Here is a 17,168-nt window from a genome sequence, read left to right on the forward strand (position 1 = left end):
AATGTCAAACTGAAACAAAAAAACAAAACATATGATCCACACACGCTAAGCATATTTAGTTCACTTTTGAGTACACACCTGGTGTTTTTCTAATGGGATTTTCGATTGATTGACCAGGGTGGTCAGACCTACCGATTTATCGGTAGTCCTACCGATTTTGGTCTTCCCTACCGATTCACAGACGACCAAGACAAGACAAGATATTTTGTTATTCCTACCGAAAACTACCGATTTTTATTGATTTTGGACACATTCTACTCAACATTCATTTTTTGGGTTGGATTTGGTCTGAGATCTGTGTTGTCAGTATTTTACAATTCTATGTCAATACTACGTTTTTGGGACAACAACCCGGCCTACCGATAACTACCGTGACCTGCCGATATTGAAGAATTCTATCTGGGCACCCTGTGATTGACACCGGTGTAGTGGATTGCACTGGTTTTGCACTTTCTAGAAGAAGTGTCAATGGAACATAGACTTATCTAGCTGCGTTGGTATTGTGCCGTTTTGACGTTTAAATTGGAAGGAAAACAAATCATTTGCACTGCGAATTGGGAGGAAAACAAACCGCTTGTGGGCTTAAGGGGAGGGCGGGTTCGAAGAAAGTGTGGCGCTCTGACTGGACGGAGTACGACACACGTAATCAGCGTAGAATTCAACAGCAAAAGATGAAAGATAGGGCGATGGCACGAAGAAAAGCTAATAAAAAGCAGTTACATCGGGTAATAAATGATCGCAATAAAAACAGACACCAACGTAGCCGTAATACTAATGAGACAAATAAACATCAGATATCCAGAAGCAGTTATTATAACTATAACCTCAATGACAACAACAATAGCAACAATAATCGTAACAACAATCGCAACAACAATAGCAGCAATAATCGCAACAACAACAACAATACGCAATGCGGTCGTCCAACAGCTGGCAACTCTCTTCCCCGGGATAAGGATCTACTTGCGGCGGCAAGGGTGCAATTCTCTAGGCCTCCGTTTGAAAATCAGCGTGGTATCAGGTTTCAACGTGGTGAAACACTGAATCCATACCCGGTTGTACATCAATTTAACTCAACTTTCGCACCAGATAGGTTTGTAACCCCCGTCCTGACGAATTCCTTTTCTCAGCGCTGTTCAGCTTGTTCCTGTGAGCATTCGTGTTTTCGTCCAACCTAACGCACTCTTCAGAGGCAGACCATGACGAACCGGTTACGGATGAAAACGGATCAATAGTTTTGCATGATATTTCTAAGTATGACAAATTGCCATTAACTTTATCAGAAACGCTTTCAGAAATTTTGATATATTGTCAAAATTTTAATCGTATGCAGAGCGCATCTAAAATGAGCAAAATCTATAGTAATGTATTGAGCTCCTCTTATTCTGTTATTTTAGGCACTGAAACAAGTTGGAACGATAGCATAAAAAGTGAGGAAATTTTTGGTAGTGGCTTTAACGTATTCAGAGACGACCGAAATCTTTTAGAATCTCAAAAGAAATCTGGTGGAGGAGTTCTTATAGGCGTTTCGGCTCAATTTAATTCTGAAATTCTTCCCACAGTGAAGTTTAAAGAATTTGAACATGTGTGGGTTAAAGCGAACATTTCAGGTGAAATACATGTTTTTGCCTCTGTATATTTCCCACCAGAGCATGCTAATATATCATCGTATGAAGCCTTTTTCAAAATTGCTGAACAAATTTTATTTGAACTTCCGGTCGAGGTCAAAGTTCACATTTACGGAGACTTTAACCAGCGCAATGCCGATTTTATTCCGGATTCTGAAAATGAAAATATTCTAATCCCAGTCGTAGGAGAAAACGAAACATTGAATTTCATCTTTGACAAAACTGCTAGCACAGGATTAAATCAAATAAATCATGTAAAAAATCAACAGAATTGCTATCTTGACCTTTTATTTACAAACACTCAGGATGATTTCTGTGTATCTGAATCTTTGGCTCCTTTGTGGAAAAATGAAGCTTTTCATACTGCTATTGAATTTTCTTTGTTCATCCATAAAAATCAAGAACCCAACGTCTATGACTTTGAGGAAGTCTTTGAATACCATAAAGCTAATTATGACAATATCAGACGGAAGGTAGGTAATGTCGACTGGCAAAATACTCTTAGGAATGAAGCGAATATTGAAACCGCCCTGGACGTATTTTACAAAATATTTTTCGAAATTATTCATGAAGAGGTGCCCATTAAGAAGAAAAGACGACACGGTAGCTCGAAGCATCCTACTTGGTACAATAGGCAAATTAAAAATCTGAAAAATAGGAAACAAAAAGCCCACAAGCTATACAAGAAAAATCAAAATAACGAGCACTTGGAACAATATCTCGACATTTGCGATAAACTAAATATTGCCATAGATTCTGCACTTGCGGATTACAACTCCAAAACTGAACAGCAGATTAAATCCAGTCCAAAGATTTTTTTTAACTACGTCAAAACTAAATTAAAATCAGACAATTTCCCATCAACAATGCACTTGGATGACAACGTACATAATAGCCCGAAAGAAATCTGCAACCTATTTGCAACATTCTTCCAAGAAATATATACAACTTTTTCTGAACAAGACCGCGATCGCGATTATTTTGCTTTTCTTCCAGATTTTCCTATGGATATTGGTGTCAGTTATGTCATAGTGGAGGACATTTTCAATGCTCTAAACCATTTGGATTCATCAAAAGGTGCTGGCCCTGATGGAATTCCACCATTATTTATGAAAAACCTAGCAACCGAGCTTACAACTCCATTGTTCTGGCTCTTTAATATGTCTTTACAATCTGGAGAGTTTCCCAAAACATGGAAGAGTTCTTTCTTAGTACCTATATATAAATCTGGGAAAAAATCTGACGTTCGCAATTATCGTGGAATAGCCATAATCTCCAGCATTCCGAAACTTTTTGAATCAATCATTAACGAAAAAATATTTCTTCAAATAAAAAACAGAATTACTAACCTCCAACATGGCTTCTTCAAAGGTCGTTCGACCTCAACAAATTTACTAGAATTCATTAACTATTCACTGATTGCAATGGACAATGGAAACTACGTGGAAGCACTTTACACAGACTTTAGTAAAGCATTTGATCGAATCGACATCCCAATGTTACTTTATAAATTAAAAAAGATGGGAATTGAGCCTGAGCTGCGTACGTGGTTAGAATCATATCTATCCAACCGCAAGCAAATAATCAAATTCAAAGGAAAGCAATCTAATCCAATTGAAGTCACCTCAGGAGTTCCACAAGGCTCTCATTTAGGACCTCTATTGTTTATTTTATATGTGAACGATATTTCCTTCCTTCTCAAAAAACTGAAAGTACTAATCTATGCCGATGACATGAAACTTTACTTGGAGATAAGAAATGCCGAGGATATTGATACATTCCAAAACGAAATTCTAGTTTTCCACACGTGGAGTCAAAAAAGCCTCCTACAGCTAAACGTGAAAAAATGCAATTCAATCACTTTTAGTAGAAAACGACAAACATCGAATGTTGTGATTACCTTAGGAAGACAGACTGTAGCAAAATGTGAAAGAATTAGGGATTTAGGTGTTATATTAGATTCCAAGTTAAATTTTATTGATCATTATAACACAATTATTCACAAAGCTAACAACATGCTCAGTTTTATAAAACGCTTTAGTTATCATTTTGTAGATCCGTATACAATTAAAACATTATATATTGCTTATGTTAGGTCGATATTGGAATATTGCAGCATCGTTTGGTGCCCTTTTTCAAGCACACATGAAGAACGAATAGAATCTGTACAAAAACAATTCATATTATTTGCCCTTCGTAAACTAGGTTGGATAGCATTTCCTCTGCCATCTTATGAAGCACGCTGCATGCTTATCAATATACAAACATTGAAGGAACGTCGTGAATTTGCAATGCTTTCGTTCATTAATAATATCGTCTCGCATCGTATTGATTCAGCCGAAATTTTATCCAAATTGAACTTTTATGCACCTTCTCGACAGCTACGAAACCGAAGCATATTCTCAATAACTCCATATCGCACAAATTATGCAAAATATGGCCCTATAAATCGAATGATGGCTGTTTATAACCGCTATTGCGAATCAATTGATTTTACAATGTCCAAACTAAAACTCACACAATATTTTATACATAAAAGAAATTCTAACGCATAAGAAAATGATTCTGTAAAAGCTGAAATTGTTTTATTTATAATAAAATTACGTATATATATATATATATATATATATATATATATATATATATATATATATATATATATATATATATATATATATATATATATATATATATATATATATATATATATATATATATATATATATATATATATATATATATATATATATATATATATATATATATATATATATATATTTTAGTAAATAAGAAAAATGTAAACATTACTGTAACTATACCAGTCTACATCGATTGACGAAATAAATAAATAAAATAAAAATAAAAATGCGAGATCTCAGTGTGCGTATTTTAAACGTCACATATCTCAATACCCACACTCAAAAAAAAGTAAACGTTATGCCTATTGATTTTACACATAAATTTTTGTAATTAACGGAGGCATATAGACACTATTTGCTGGTACATAAACCCAATGTGTGTATTTATAAGAAATATTAATCTTACATTCACATTTCATAACTATTAGGCACATAAAACCCCATTCTATAACACTATGCACATATAACTTATGTGTGTGCATACATAGTTTATACAGTTGACACATAGAAGGTATGTGTGCGCGTGATAATAATAGCATTTCTTCTTCATATGAATTTTAAGCGGTTTGAAGCAAATAGAATTAATGTTTGGATTTTTTTCAGTGCAGTTTTCTGCACTTCTGCTAGAAAGTGCAAAAACGGTGCAGTTTCAGTGCACTCCACTACACCGGGGTCAATCAATCGAAAACTCCATAAGTGAAGAGAAACTAGTTTGATCCAGTCCTAACCTCAATATTGAACCAGCCTCTGATTGGTCGTTTTGCCAGTCATGAGCGTTCATTATATTTACAAGCGGGATGGAAAACAGTGCTGCTGGATCTGTTCTGGCTACTTTTCACACACACCCAGTAAAGTTCAGCCGGAAATGAACTGGAATTCTGGCTGGTTCCAGTTCGTATTCCGACTCCAGTGCAACAACCGATTCTAACTACAATTGGTTGTGTCACTGGAGCCGGAATACGAACTGGAACCAGCCAGAATTCCGGTTCATTTCCGGCTGAGCTTAACTGGGCATCAACATTTCAGGCAAATTGAATAAAAGTCCTGAATGACGATATAGCTACGTGTATTGTTAAGAGAGACATGAATAAAAATTAAATTTAATTTTCAAAAGCAGCTAGCACTGTAAATTCATGGTTGAGGTGCGATCTTTGAGGTACAATTTTTTTCAGCAATTGCGAAAAGTATACGAATGGAATCTGGCAACGATGAACGCTTGTTGTCTTTAGATTTACGGCAGGGCCGTCGCAAAAATTAAGAAGAGCAAGAAGCCTGTTGTCGTCTCTTCTCTTAGGTGTTATTTTTTTACTAGTGTTGCCAAATTTTATCCTGTACTTGTACTCCTGTACTTGCCAAATTTTATTCTGTACCCTATTACCCTACAAACAATCATAAAACAGTAAGTATTATCTAGAGTATTATAATAATTACTGTTTTAACATTGTTAGATGCAGATGGATAAAAATCATTTTTTTAATGTTAAGATACATAATCCCCCCTCCCCCTTTTTACTGTAAAAGTCTATTTTACATTGAAATTTACTGTAAAAACGTTCAACTTTATTGTTTTTGTATTGTAGCATAACGCTAAAACTTACCGTAAATTATTCTGGTTGCAGTTAAAAATCGAAATAGTGAACTTGCGCCTTTCGATTTTTCTCCTGTTTTCAGTGCGCGGAACTAAAGCGCAACTGGTGTAGATGATGCGCAAGTCAATTCTCTAACATGTACACAAGATGCGCTTTGTTGCCCACTCTGCAAATAGGGGAAAAAAGGCGCAAGTCAATTCTTCGATTTTCAACTGCAACCAGAATATTGTAAAATTCCTGTACTGTCACAGTGAAAAATCATGGATTTGTTACTGTACATTTCTATTCTGGCATCCACCGATCGGGTACCATTCACCGATCATTTTGACGCAAAAAAAGCATTTAACCCATTCATGCCCATGTTGTTTGTGGACAACAACGTTTTTAAACAGCTATAACTTTTGATTACGGCAAAATTTGCTCACAAAAACAAGTAAGGCTAATAAATGTGACTATTGCCTTTCATTTGAGTATTCATAGTTTCAAGGACCAGCTCTAGAACTGAAGTTATTGCAATTAGTCTGATTGGATTCCAATGGAGCAGTGCTGCCAAGAACAGTTTACGTTGACGACGAAAAATGAAGTTTTCATATGTCTTCGTTATGTTGCAATATTATTGAAAATTGATAAAACTTATCGATTTAGACTGTCTTTGGCTACATTTTCCACGCAATTGGACTATTGTAAATATTCTAGGAGAATTGCATTGAGCATTGGAAGGTACAAACTGAGCAGCTTCCAGCACTGCGAAGGAAGCACTTGACTTTATGAAAAAAGGCTTTTTGTGTTTCTTGACCCCACCGTTTTCAAGGAAAAATAGTTTGAAAACCCTACATACACGAGAAAAAAGTTAGGCATGAAAGGGTTAAAAATACTTCTGTTGCACTTAATAAGATACCTAATGTAATTAATGTCGATGTGCAAATGCCTTTGTCACCCCATCAAATCGATATGGGAAGATCAAATGATGTGCATTTTAAAAATCAGTAGAATTAAATTACATTCCATAAAACGTCGAACAAAGTGGATCAGGACGTTTGTTAAATAAACTTTTCTGAAAGTGGTTTTCTTCGAAAAATCACGGATGCTGCATAATTGGTCTAAACATATGTTGTTGACTTTTTTTAAATAAACTTTTCTGCGAGTGGTTTTCTTCGAAAAATCTCAGATGTTGTATAATTGGTCTAAACATCTGTTGTTGACTTTTTTGCTGCAATCAGCTCGCCTATATTCAATTTTACCAGAGGTGGATTCGTATTGTGCTCGATGGGTAGGCTTTTTTGGCTTCACTCTTTCTACTGTATACCTGTCTACTGTATACCTCGGGAATTTAATCGTGGGACTGTTCCCCGTGTATTACAAATAAGAGATGGATTTTTGATTTTCAGTAACGTAAAAAAAAGTCTCCACACAAAACACCCGGCCGGGAACAATTCAACATGAATTATCTCCACCGTAAAATGGTTGTTTTTTTAATATTTGGAAATCTGTACCTTTCTGAAACAGCTGGTGTTTTTAGAAGCATCCGAAGTTTTATGTCAACAGTTTGGAGACACAATGGCGGAAAACTTTTCGTGATCAATCTCCTGCACAAAATCCCGGTTCAAATTCCGTGATCGAATTTCCGAGGTGTACAGTATCCTTAACTCATCTTTATAAAGACTACTGAACACCTAGAGAATTTGAACCGGGATTTTCTGCCAAATTTTGATCATGAAAAATTTTCCACCGAAATTTCTTCGCACTGTCAAAATGGAACTTCTGTTGCTCCTTAAAAATACCAGCTTTTTCAGAACAGCTTTCAAACCTAATAAAAACAAAAATTTCCCTGTCGGAAAAAAATACGTTGAATTGTTTTTGGGTTTACATTTAAGCAATCTTGATTTTTGAAGGCGGACTTTTTTTCGTCCCGGAAAATCAAAAATCCATCTCCTATTTGAGGTAGATGAGGATCAAAATACTGCAATCAAATTCCCGAGATATATTAGTAGCCTTAAACTGTGTCCTCTAGTATACAGGGATGAAGGGTAATGTTCTTTGAAATCGCTGTGTGCAGCATATGTAAAAATCTGTGCGTAAGGAAAACATTTCAAAACCAGAAGTTGCGGCCTTTGCTTTTCAGTTTGTTGGCTTTCTTACCAGGAGAATTCAAATTAAGAAATCTGTTCTAGTCTGTGCATTATAACAGAAAACTGTAGAAATGTGTGCATTATAACGGAAAACTGTGGAAATCTGTGCATTATAACAGAACACTGGGGTAATCTGTGCAACTTTAAAAATCAGTGCAGCACTTTGAAAATCTATGAAACTATGACCAAACTGTGCACCTGGCATCCCTGCTGGTATATAAATTCTTGTGCATTGATTTTCAGTTTAGAGTGTGAATGGTAAAGTAAATGATTCGGTAAAATCGAAGCAGGTAAAATCGTCCTATACCCTCGTGATGCAAAGACGATCCACAACTGAAATAAATACTGAGAGATTTGTCAAAGCAAGAAAATCACGTCAGAAAGGAAATTATTATTAAATTTTATTTTCTTGTGTTGTGCGTTGGTTTATAGTTCGCACAAGAGTATTCTAAAAATATATTGTTTGTTAGTAAAATAATAGTCTGCAAAATTATTGAATTTAATAGTGGTGTTATCTAGATTGATCATCTGAGACAAAGAGCAAGTATATCGAACATACATTATTAGCCAAAACAGTACATTAGCCTGCAAAACATGAGGTAATGATCATTAATTGGGGCATACAATCTGTTGTAGCAGCTGTACAGACAGTTTTCTGATTAATGACCTCTTTCTGTCGAAAGTATAGTGAATCTCGCATCTTATTCCTACAGTATGTTAAGCCACTATTGTAATGCTTCACTAAGCAAAGGGTGATTAAAATCATTTGAATTGATATGATGTATCCATAATCTAATTAGAGTGAAATCGAATAATAAATCTCATTACTCATTTGCTACTAATACACTTGATACATTATAAAGCTCCAGCATATTGCAAAGGCTAAGCTATGTATAAATGCTGATAAAGCAAACATTGCGTTCTCGTTGTTTACATATCTATATCGTAGGATGTAGGAATATCTTTTTTGTTTACAAAAAACGACAGAAGCCTTATGGCAAAATTTTAATTAATCAGACAACAAACTGCTAGTTGGATACTTTATACTTTTTAATTCTCTCATTTTCATAAATATATGTATTTGTTTTTTACCAGTTTCTTTACCAGCAGACCTTTTCTTTCCTTTCCTCCAGAAAATGTTTGACCGACCAAGGTGTCGCGATTGGGCCCCTCTATCGACTCAGCAACTAAGACTGCGCACATTGATTCAGATTTCCGGACACAACATAGCATGCGAATATTCAAAATGCTCTGTCTATTTCACCCTGCACACGACCACAATGTCCGCCCCGTTTTACACCAGCGAAAAAATGGACATCCACAGCAACGTAATATGGCCGGAGATTCATTGCAAGATGATGATCAAATCTTCGCTTCGATGCGTTTGTGTGCGTGTTTGGCAGCATAGGTTGTGTGGTCAAGATGCAACGGCTTGTACGACAGATGAAGATGATGCTAGTTCTAGTGCAGAAGAGGACAAACAGCTTTTCTTGTGGGGTGTCTACTTTTCTGGATTGGTACCTCTGACGAGGCGAAGCGAAAAACGTTTGAAAGAAAATACGTTAGTATTCCAACTGCACGGTGGCTTCTTTACCTCGGCGGAACACATTCTGGATAGCGAGGAACAATCCCCCACGGCAAAGACAAAGTTAGGCGTGCTTCTCGGAAAACCCGATATGCTCTGTGATAATAGAAATAGTTCTCCTTCAAGTTGGTATGCTTCGAACAGCTTACTTAATGTGGAGGGTAATAAAAACAGCGTGAAAACTAGAACCGGAACGTCACCTTCAAGCTCGTCAGGACGTTTGCCAATCCAATCAAATTCACCAGACAACACGCTTTCATTTCCTATTCGGACAACTGTTAGTCCCACTCCAACAGAAGCTGAAAGTAACCTGAAAATTCGATACCTCTTTATGGAATTTCTGAAATCGGAAATTCGACCCAGCTACGATGCAAAAAGACTACTCGCGGTTCAAGAGCGTCAGCGGCGAATTAAGTATGAGAGCGAGAGTGCGAAGGAAATCACCGACCGTATTTGCATGAAGAGCGCCTACTGTCTTAACTTGGACCTTTTCAGCGACAAGCAACTAATATATCGCTCTTCCGTATCTTCGCAGCAAAATCGGGGAGGGATGGGCAAGCAGCTTAGCCGACTGCTATACCAAGAGCGTGAACCTTTGAAACCCGAAATTTTGCTAAAAGGCCAAGATCTACGTAGGCAAATCGAGCTGGCTCGATTCCGCTCTCGCATTTTGCTACAAGAAAAAGATCGTATTCGGAGCAGCATTCGAAAGCTACAGCAAAAGTTGAACACCATGGCCGATAGTAACATCGACCGCGAATCGGCCCTGATGGCCAGCTATCGGAACTGCGGCAAAGAAAAGGAACTCTTGTACCAGCAGAAACTGGCGTATGCTAATGAGAAGGAAAGCTACAGAGATCTGAGGACAAAAGTTTTGGCCGCTAGGCACCGGCTGCTGAGGGGACTGAACGAAATTTATTGTATAAAAAAGGTGTGTGCTCTTGTTGAATTTTAAATTTCGTCGTAGAATTATTGGGTGACAATTTTGGTATCGAGTAGGGGAACATGGGGAGACTTGACCAGGTTTTCAGCTAAAATTGCATAAATCTCTAAAAAAGCCTTCAATCCCCCAAAAATCATCCAGATATAATGCGCAAAGTTATTGCGCGTTTTCATGATTTTTTGCAGAATTTTTAATTTAATTTTTGAAAAGTTACAAAAGTTTTTCTGTGATCGTTTTTTCTGGTCAAGTCTCCCCGCAATGAGACTTGACCAAGAGAATTTTGAAAAATCATAACAAAAAATAATGACATAAACATACTGTAATTATTTTTTCCCTATTGTCGAGATCCTTAGGTAGCAGTAAAAAATATAAAAGAGTTGCATTTGATAAATTTTGATTTTTTTAAATGCATTTCTTTTCAAGGATTAACTGTACTGCTTGCATTGCATGTTCACACGTCACGAAATCAGTCCTACTATTGCTAACTTTGCTTACAAATTTTAAAATATAAAGACTTATGTTTGGGGTGGGATTTTTTTATGGCGTGATTAACATTAACAGTAGATACCAAAGCATAATAAATATTAGGAATTTCGTATCTTTCTTCAGCTGATCGCCACTTGGTCAAGTCTCCCCATAAAATCTTGGTCAAGTCTCCCCAACATTAGTTATTGCGTTCAATTTCATGCGAATTCTAGTAATAACTATTCCAATGTTCCAGTTTATGTAAAATCATTTCACTACTTCACAAGGATTAAGATGGTATATTAGTCCTTTAATAGTAATTAGTAGTCGAGTAGATATGTCCATACAAAGTTTGATAAAAAATTACATCATTTATTGCAAATTTATTAATCACGTAATATTTTCTGCAAGGAAAGGATTTTTACTCCAAACTTTCAAAATTACCTTAAGGGATCGAAACAAGTATAAAAATATTTTTGAAAAAAATTAAGAATCGAATAGAAGACGCCATAGCCGAAAATAGAATTTTGCGCTTGGTCAAGTCTCCCCATGTTCCCCTACCCATTAATTATTAGTGTCACTAGGATCGTCTTACTAACCCTATCATTGTCATTTACTGTATAAATCGGTTGTAAAGTCTGCTAGAAAAGAAGGCGAAAATTTCATGAAGTGATTGCGCAAAAACTTCGCTTTTGTATGTTTTCGTTTTCACATTGGACTCATCCCTGTACAAAGAATAGGTTCAGCACAGGGTCTCCGATTTAAATTGATAACGTTACCATTTCATGAAATTGGTGCTATTTTGTGTACGTGAATTCTCAGAATATCATTTCCCGAAATTTTATTTATCGGAAAGCGCTATAAAAATGTTGCAACAGTAAATTTGTGAAAAGAAAATCGATACGCTACTTTGTAGTTTTATTTGAAAATAATATAATTCCTAAATTATTTACAGGAACAACTTTTGCTTGAATCTAAGTAGAATCTTTGTTCGCCATTTAATTGAAATTAATGAGTGGTACTTTTTCCCCTGTAAGTGGAAATAATTTTCGGTTTGCATAATTTGTGTTCTGAAGACATAAAAAGGGGGCAGAAAGACAAAACTTCTATAGTTTATTCATGAATCTAACAAATAAGTTATACCAACTAAATTAACTTACAGTGATATTGTGCTGTCGAAAGTGAGGTTTTAGACGGAGTTGGTGTGATACGATTTGGCTGCATAGCCGAATCCAAGTCCAAGCATCCAAAGGAGCGCAAAGCTGCTAAGGATCGGACGAAGACGCCGCGTACTCATCATCGGAAACGCAAGCAAACATGTGATCCACTCGTTTGCCCGGTATACTCAAACATAGGGGCTATCCCTAGTTTAAGTCCTACTGAGAAAAAAACGATGTGACATAGCCACATTAGGCATTAACAGTATGTTATTTATTAACAATAGTATTTATTAACAAAAATGAAATATTCTAACTGGCTCATCCGACTTCGCCACCTCGCTTCATTCCTGTGCTGTCCGCAATCTGATGAGGTTTTCTATGATCATGGCGTGAGTTCAGCTTGTCAACTTTATATTCAAAACCTTGATGAGGACGATGAGCTTATTTTCACGCCAATGCTTGCATTTAAAAAATAAAATCAAAAAAATCAATTCCTGACGGGTGGTATTACGAAGGTTGGATGAATCTTTGAGCATTTGGGATTTTGATTCTCTGGTCGCATTATTGATCAGTTCCTTTTCGATTTTCACCACGAAATTGTTCGAACAGATTTTCCGCCTCAGGTTCACCCAGAAATTTCTGTTAAGTGCAGCGGGGGTACGTTAGGGTGGGGAATTGGCGTTCTTTTGGACTACTGGATCTTTCAACGCTCCATCACACCCAGTGTCCACTTCGTGTAATGTTCCGAAGCCAGATTGAGCCAGAACACGACATCGTCATTGGGGTAGTGTTAAATAGTAAAGACCGTAACTTTTGGTCAACACTACGTGCTGCACACCTCCATGTTAACCGCATATTTCCAAGAAAAAAACTGGTTGAGACTTCGTGTTGGCCGGCTAGAGATGTACTTTACGTAGTTATAGCGCTTCGCTACTCATCTATTTCCTGGGACACGCGAAATAGCCGGTCCCTTGCAAGTCATTGTCGTAGAGTGCCAGGTACGTCTCGTTGCTGCTTTTGGGTGGCCGCTTGCTTTGTCGACACGATAGACCTCGAATTAGGAATCAAGGTGACGACGTTCATATATCCAAATACATTTTGACGGGAGCCCGTCGTTCGGCATAAGTTCGGCTGGCATGGCATGAGCTCGTTTGGCATAATGCACATTTGGCATGACAGCAAAAACACATGCTTTCGTTTGGCATTAGGTTATTTGGTATAAGGACATTTGGCATAATGGACGTTTAGCAAACGGACATTTGTCATAGCGGGCATTTGGCATAGTTTTGAGAAGTGGCTAAATTAGGCCGTGTGATATCCTGCGGCTGAAATCTCTCGCAGTATTTCAGCAAAGAATTTACCCACTGGGTTTCCTGTTCCATGTCGTAAGAGGCGACTAACAACAGCTATGGTTGTGATCTATTGTCTTTCTTCGGACAAAGCCAGCAACTATCCATCAAATATTTTTGAACAACTCAGATATCAATTTGAGAGTTATAAAATTGTTGAAATACTTAAGTAGTACAATTCTTCACATACTTAATGTAGGAAATCGCCTAACATTTGCATGAGGTGGCAGAGAAGAGGTGTTAAGCATCTCACTAGATATTGTTACATATCGTAATCCCAAATCTATGAACTGGGACCTCTAAGAAGAGTGCTTGGCGATTAGGTTTCATGGGTGCCTTCCGACGATGGAATCTCCAAGTGGCTTGGATGAGGTCGTGGATAAATCAGACTCACTCATAGTAGCAGCATACCAAGAGGCTTGTCCGCTTCGACTTATGCGTGCTTTTAGAGGTAAAATACCGAACTTGTTCAACTCAACAAGTTATGTAGAAGAACTTGGAATCGCAAAGCATACAGAAATGCCCTTCGATCCTCTATGCGAGGTGGTTCGAAAAGCCTCTATAAAATGTCTCAAGTCTCAACGAGACTAGTAGATTAAATAAGTTACTTTCGAAATTCAAGGACTTTCGTGTTAGTTCGATTAGATACTCTACTCATACGATGAAGATGTAGTACGCAACTGTCTGTTTTACACATACTTTCAGGCTCGCCGTCAACTGCCCCAAGTTCTTTGCAGTTAGTTTTGATTCATAAGCATTTGACAACCAAATCGATCAAATGGGTGATTGAAAGTTTTGTTCCGTATAAGTCTCCAGGAAACGATGGAATAATATCCAGATGATATGTATACTTCTAGCATATTTTGTAATAAAGTTCTTACTTGTAGTCTTGCAACAGTAAAACATTTCATTAGCATAACGGTACATAATTGAACAATTATTCCTATAGCTTACCTGTGAGGAGGCAAAGAGCTTTAGATAGATCTGTCTGATCTCCTTCCTTCTCAAATCAGTGGAACTTTTAATCGAAAACTACATTCGGGATGTTAATTTGAGTGAGCGCCGGCTGCATGCAATGCAATATTCATATCAGCGGGGGAAGTGTACTACCACCCTGTTTCACAACGTTGTCTACAGCATTGAAAAAGCTTTTTCGCATTAGCTATCAAGCTTAGCAGATTTTCTTGATATTGAAGGTGCTTTTGACAACGTGTCTATTTGGAAGCAGCACGAGATCATGAAGTACTTTCATATATCACGAACTGGATACACGTAATGCTTAGCAACCGACATCTATGCTCATCGTTGACAAGTAGAAATAAGGAAACTTGTATGATACAATGCAAATTTGAGTCTTGAAGTGATGTTCAAATTGAACGAATTCGTTTGCACGAAAAGAAATTGAATATGAATAGATAAACCTGATGACATTGGAGGAATATTCCGGAGGAACTGGAGGGATATTAAACGAGGATCTGAGACACGCGATTCGCGAAACTTTCAGAGTGGCTCTATCGTTATTTGGACCATATTTGAACACAGCGACAAGACTCCAATTTTAATTATATCATACTAGATGACTTCAGAAAGGCAAATAGAACTCATTGGGAAGGTCCTGGCTGGTTTTGACGATAACCTGAATTTGTATTGTTTATAGGGGCTTTAACCACGATGGTTAATTTGCCTTTATAACCTGAGTTTTTCCGCAGGACTATGCTGCAATACATTCCTCAAAGCGAACAAAACTTTTTTTCGCATCACGAAACATCGATATCTTGGAACGGGCTACTACCTACCCTGGTGTTGCGCGGTAAAATTATTTTGTATGCGTTTTTTGTAAATTAATTCAATTAAAAATAAGCATAGCAATAATGTCAAGATATGATCCATGTGATTTGTTTCGGTTCAAAGTATCACATAAAACCGCTTTCACTTTGATTTGGGTCTTAGAACTATTATTTGGAGATTTTTATGGTATACGGTATACCTATTTCGCGCACAATATTGAAGAAACGAGTGAGTAAATATAACAAGTTTTCATTATATAACGAATATTTTACTAAAAGTAATTAAACGTTCGTGAGGATAGCCACATGAAATTGTTTATTTTTAATATTAAAATAATTGAAATAACTATCCAGGCTGAATCATTCTCTTAATTGTACTATTTGACCAATCACTATAATAGTGATTGGTCAAATAGTAAAATTAAGAGAATAATTCAGCCTGGAGAGTTATTTCAATTTTTTAATATTAAAAATAAACAATATCAGGCGGCTATCCTCACGAATTAATTTTCTGCTGAATTATGTCATTATAGTCAGTTAACAATAGACAATAATGGTCTATTGTTAACTGGCTATAATGACATAATTCAGCAGAAAATTAATCCTGTTGAGCTTTCCTCTACCAACCCTATTCATCTTCTTTCCAGCACAGTAACGGTACTTATACAATTAACGACGTCCCTCTGCCGAATGCTGAATCTTACACGGACTCAACTCCAGCGCTGGCACTAAGCGTTGCACTAGGATATGTGGCCCATGCTGTGCTGATGTGTTCATCGACTCTAAATATTCCTCTTAGGTAAATACGTTCAGTACCAAATTTAAGAAAATATTATCAATTCCTCGTTTCAGAAACCCAATTAAGTATGAGGGATCGCGATCCAAAATGCTCGATTGTATCAAGGTTTTACCTACGGCAGATCGAGAGTAATATTTGTTCACGTTTTAGTTTAATCATTTTTTTTTAAATATTAGCTTCATCTACCACGCAGATTTCCTCTCTACTGTCGATCGGGACCACCGACCAACGCGCTGCTGTACGCGGTGTTCTTACTCAACCAAAACATTTCCCAGTTAAAGTACTATCTATGCCTGAGCCGTGGTGATCCCCGTGCTACTTTGACAAACCTGACTGACATTCTTAACGTATCGTCGATTAATGTGCTGAGTCGCGATATCGAGGAACCCTTCCAGACTATACGGACTTCCGTCTCTGGTTCATCGTCGGTAGAATTAGATGTTCCACTCACTTTCAATCAACTTTCGTTAACGGGCCTGAAGGAAAGCAAGTCTGCTTCCAGGTAATTTTACATATTTAATATGTCAATGGCTCAACTAGATACAGAATTGGCACTCTTCACAGGATATCACGGTCCGTTGACAACTACAGCGATTCGGACAAAAACGGAGAAAAAAGAAATGGTAAGTTTGCCTCAGATCCAATTTTAGTTCAAGGACAGTTGAAAGTGACCGGTTTTGATATTAATAAAAAGTTTTGAGTGTCGTATTGTGTCACAAAAAGTAGAATTACTGGAGTTTTCAAATATGTATTATCAACCAATTCGTTAAAGAATTTATTCAAAAATAGGGGAAATAGTGCAGAAGTAGTTAATGCATCGGAAAGCGATAATATAAATAGATGAAACACTGAATTCAACCTTTTCAATATGGAAACTTGATGACATTTCTCAAATCTTCTCGGGCTGTTACAAATGGAAACTTTGGTTAAGCTTCAAAATTCTTTTACGATTCTATAGATATTCATTTAATTTTTCATTGCATTGTCATCGTAAATACCTACGACAATGACTTTGTGGGGAAGGGCAGGTGTGGCTTGCTTCTCTAATTTTCCGGCCATCACATAACATGATTAGGTATTCTTAGGACCGATTTCT

The 17,168-nt window shown here is 36.9% G+C and overlaps 1 protein-coding gene across 1 annotated transcript; it reads left to right on the forward strand.

Annotated features, from left to right (window-relative positions):
• Nucleotides 1-8,318: 8,318 nt before the first annotated feature.
• On the forward strand, nt 8,319-16,917 carry LOC131682071 (UV radiation resistance-associated gene protein). Its single transcript, XM_058963261.1, has 6 exons — nt 8,319-8,583; nt 9,118-10,500; nt 15,921-16,072; nt 16,126-16,200; nt 16,266-16,574; nt 16,637-16,917. Exons 2-6 carry the CDS (start codon nt 9,121-9,123, stop codon nt 16,770-16,772), a joined length of 2,052 nt encoding a protein of 683 aa, XP_058819244.1. The 5' UTR covers nt 8,319-8,583; nt 9,118-9,120; the 3' UTR covers nt 16,773-16,917.
• The last annotated feature ends 251 nt before the right edge of the window (nt 16,918-17,168 follow it).

This window comes from Topomyia yanbarensis, chromosome 2, assembly GCF_030247195.1.
Source record: "Topomyia yanbarensis strain Yona2022 chromosome 2, ASM3024719v1, whole genome shotgun sequence".
Classification (NCBI taxonomy): domain Eukaryota; kingdom Metazoa; phylum Arthropoda; class Insecta; order Diptera; family Culicidae; genus Topomyia; species Topomyia yanbarensis.

Excerpts from the sequence above, each read along its gene's own strand:
- LOC131682071 (XM_058963261.1), top strand. The coding sequence starts at position 9,121 with ATGTTTGACCGACCAAGGTGTCGCGATTGGGCCCCTCTATCGACTCAG. Across the intron at positions 10,501-15,920 it reads AAATTTATTGTATAAAAAAG|CACAGTAACGGTACTTATAC; the intron begins GTGTGTGCTCTT and ends TCTTCTTTCCAG. Across the intron at positions 16,575-16,636 it reads GAAAGCAAGTCTGCTTCCAG|GATATCACGGTCCGTTGACA; the intron begins GTAATTTTACAT and ends CACTCTTCACAG.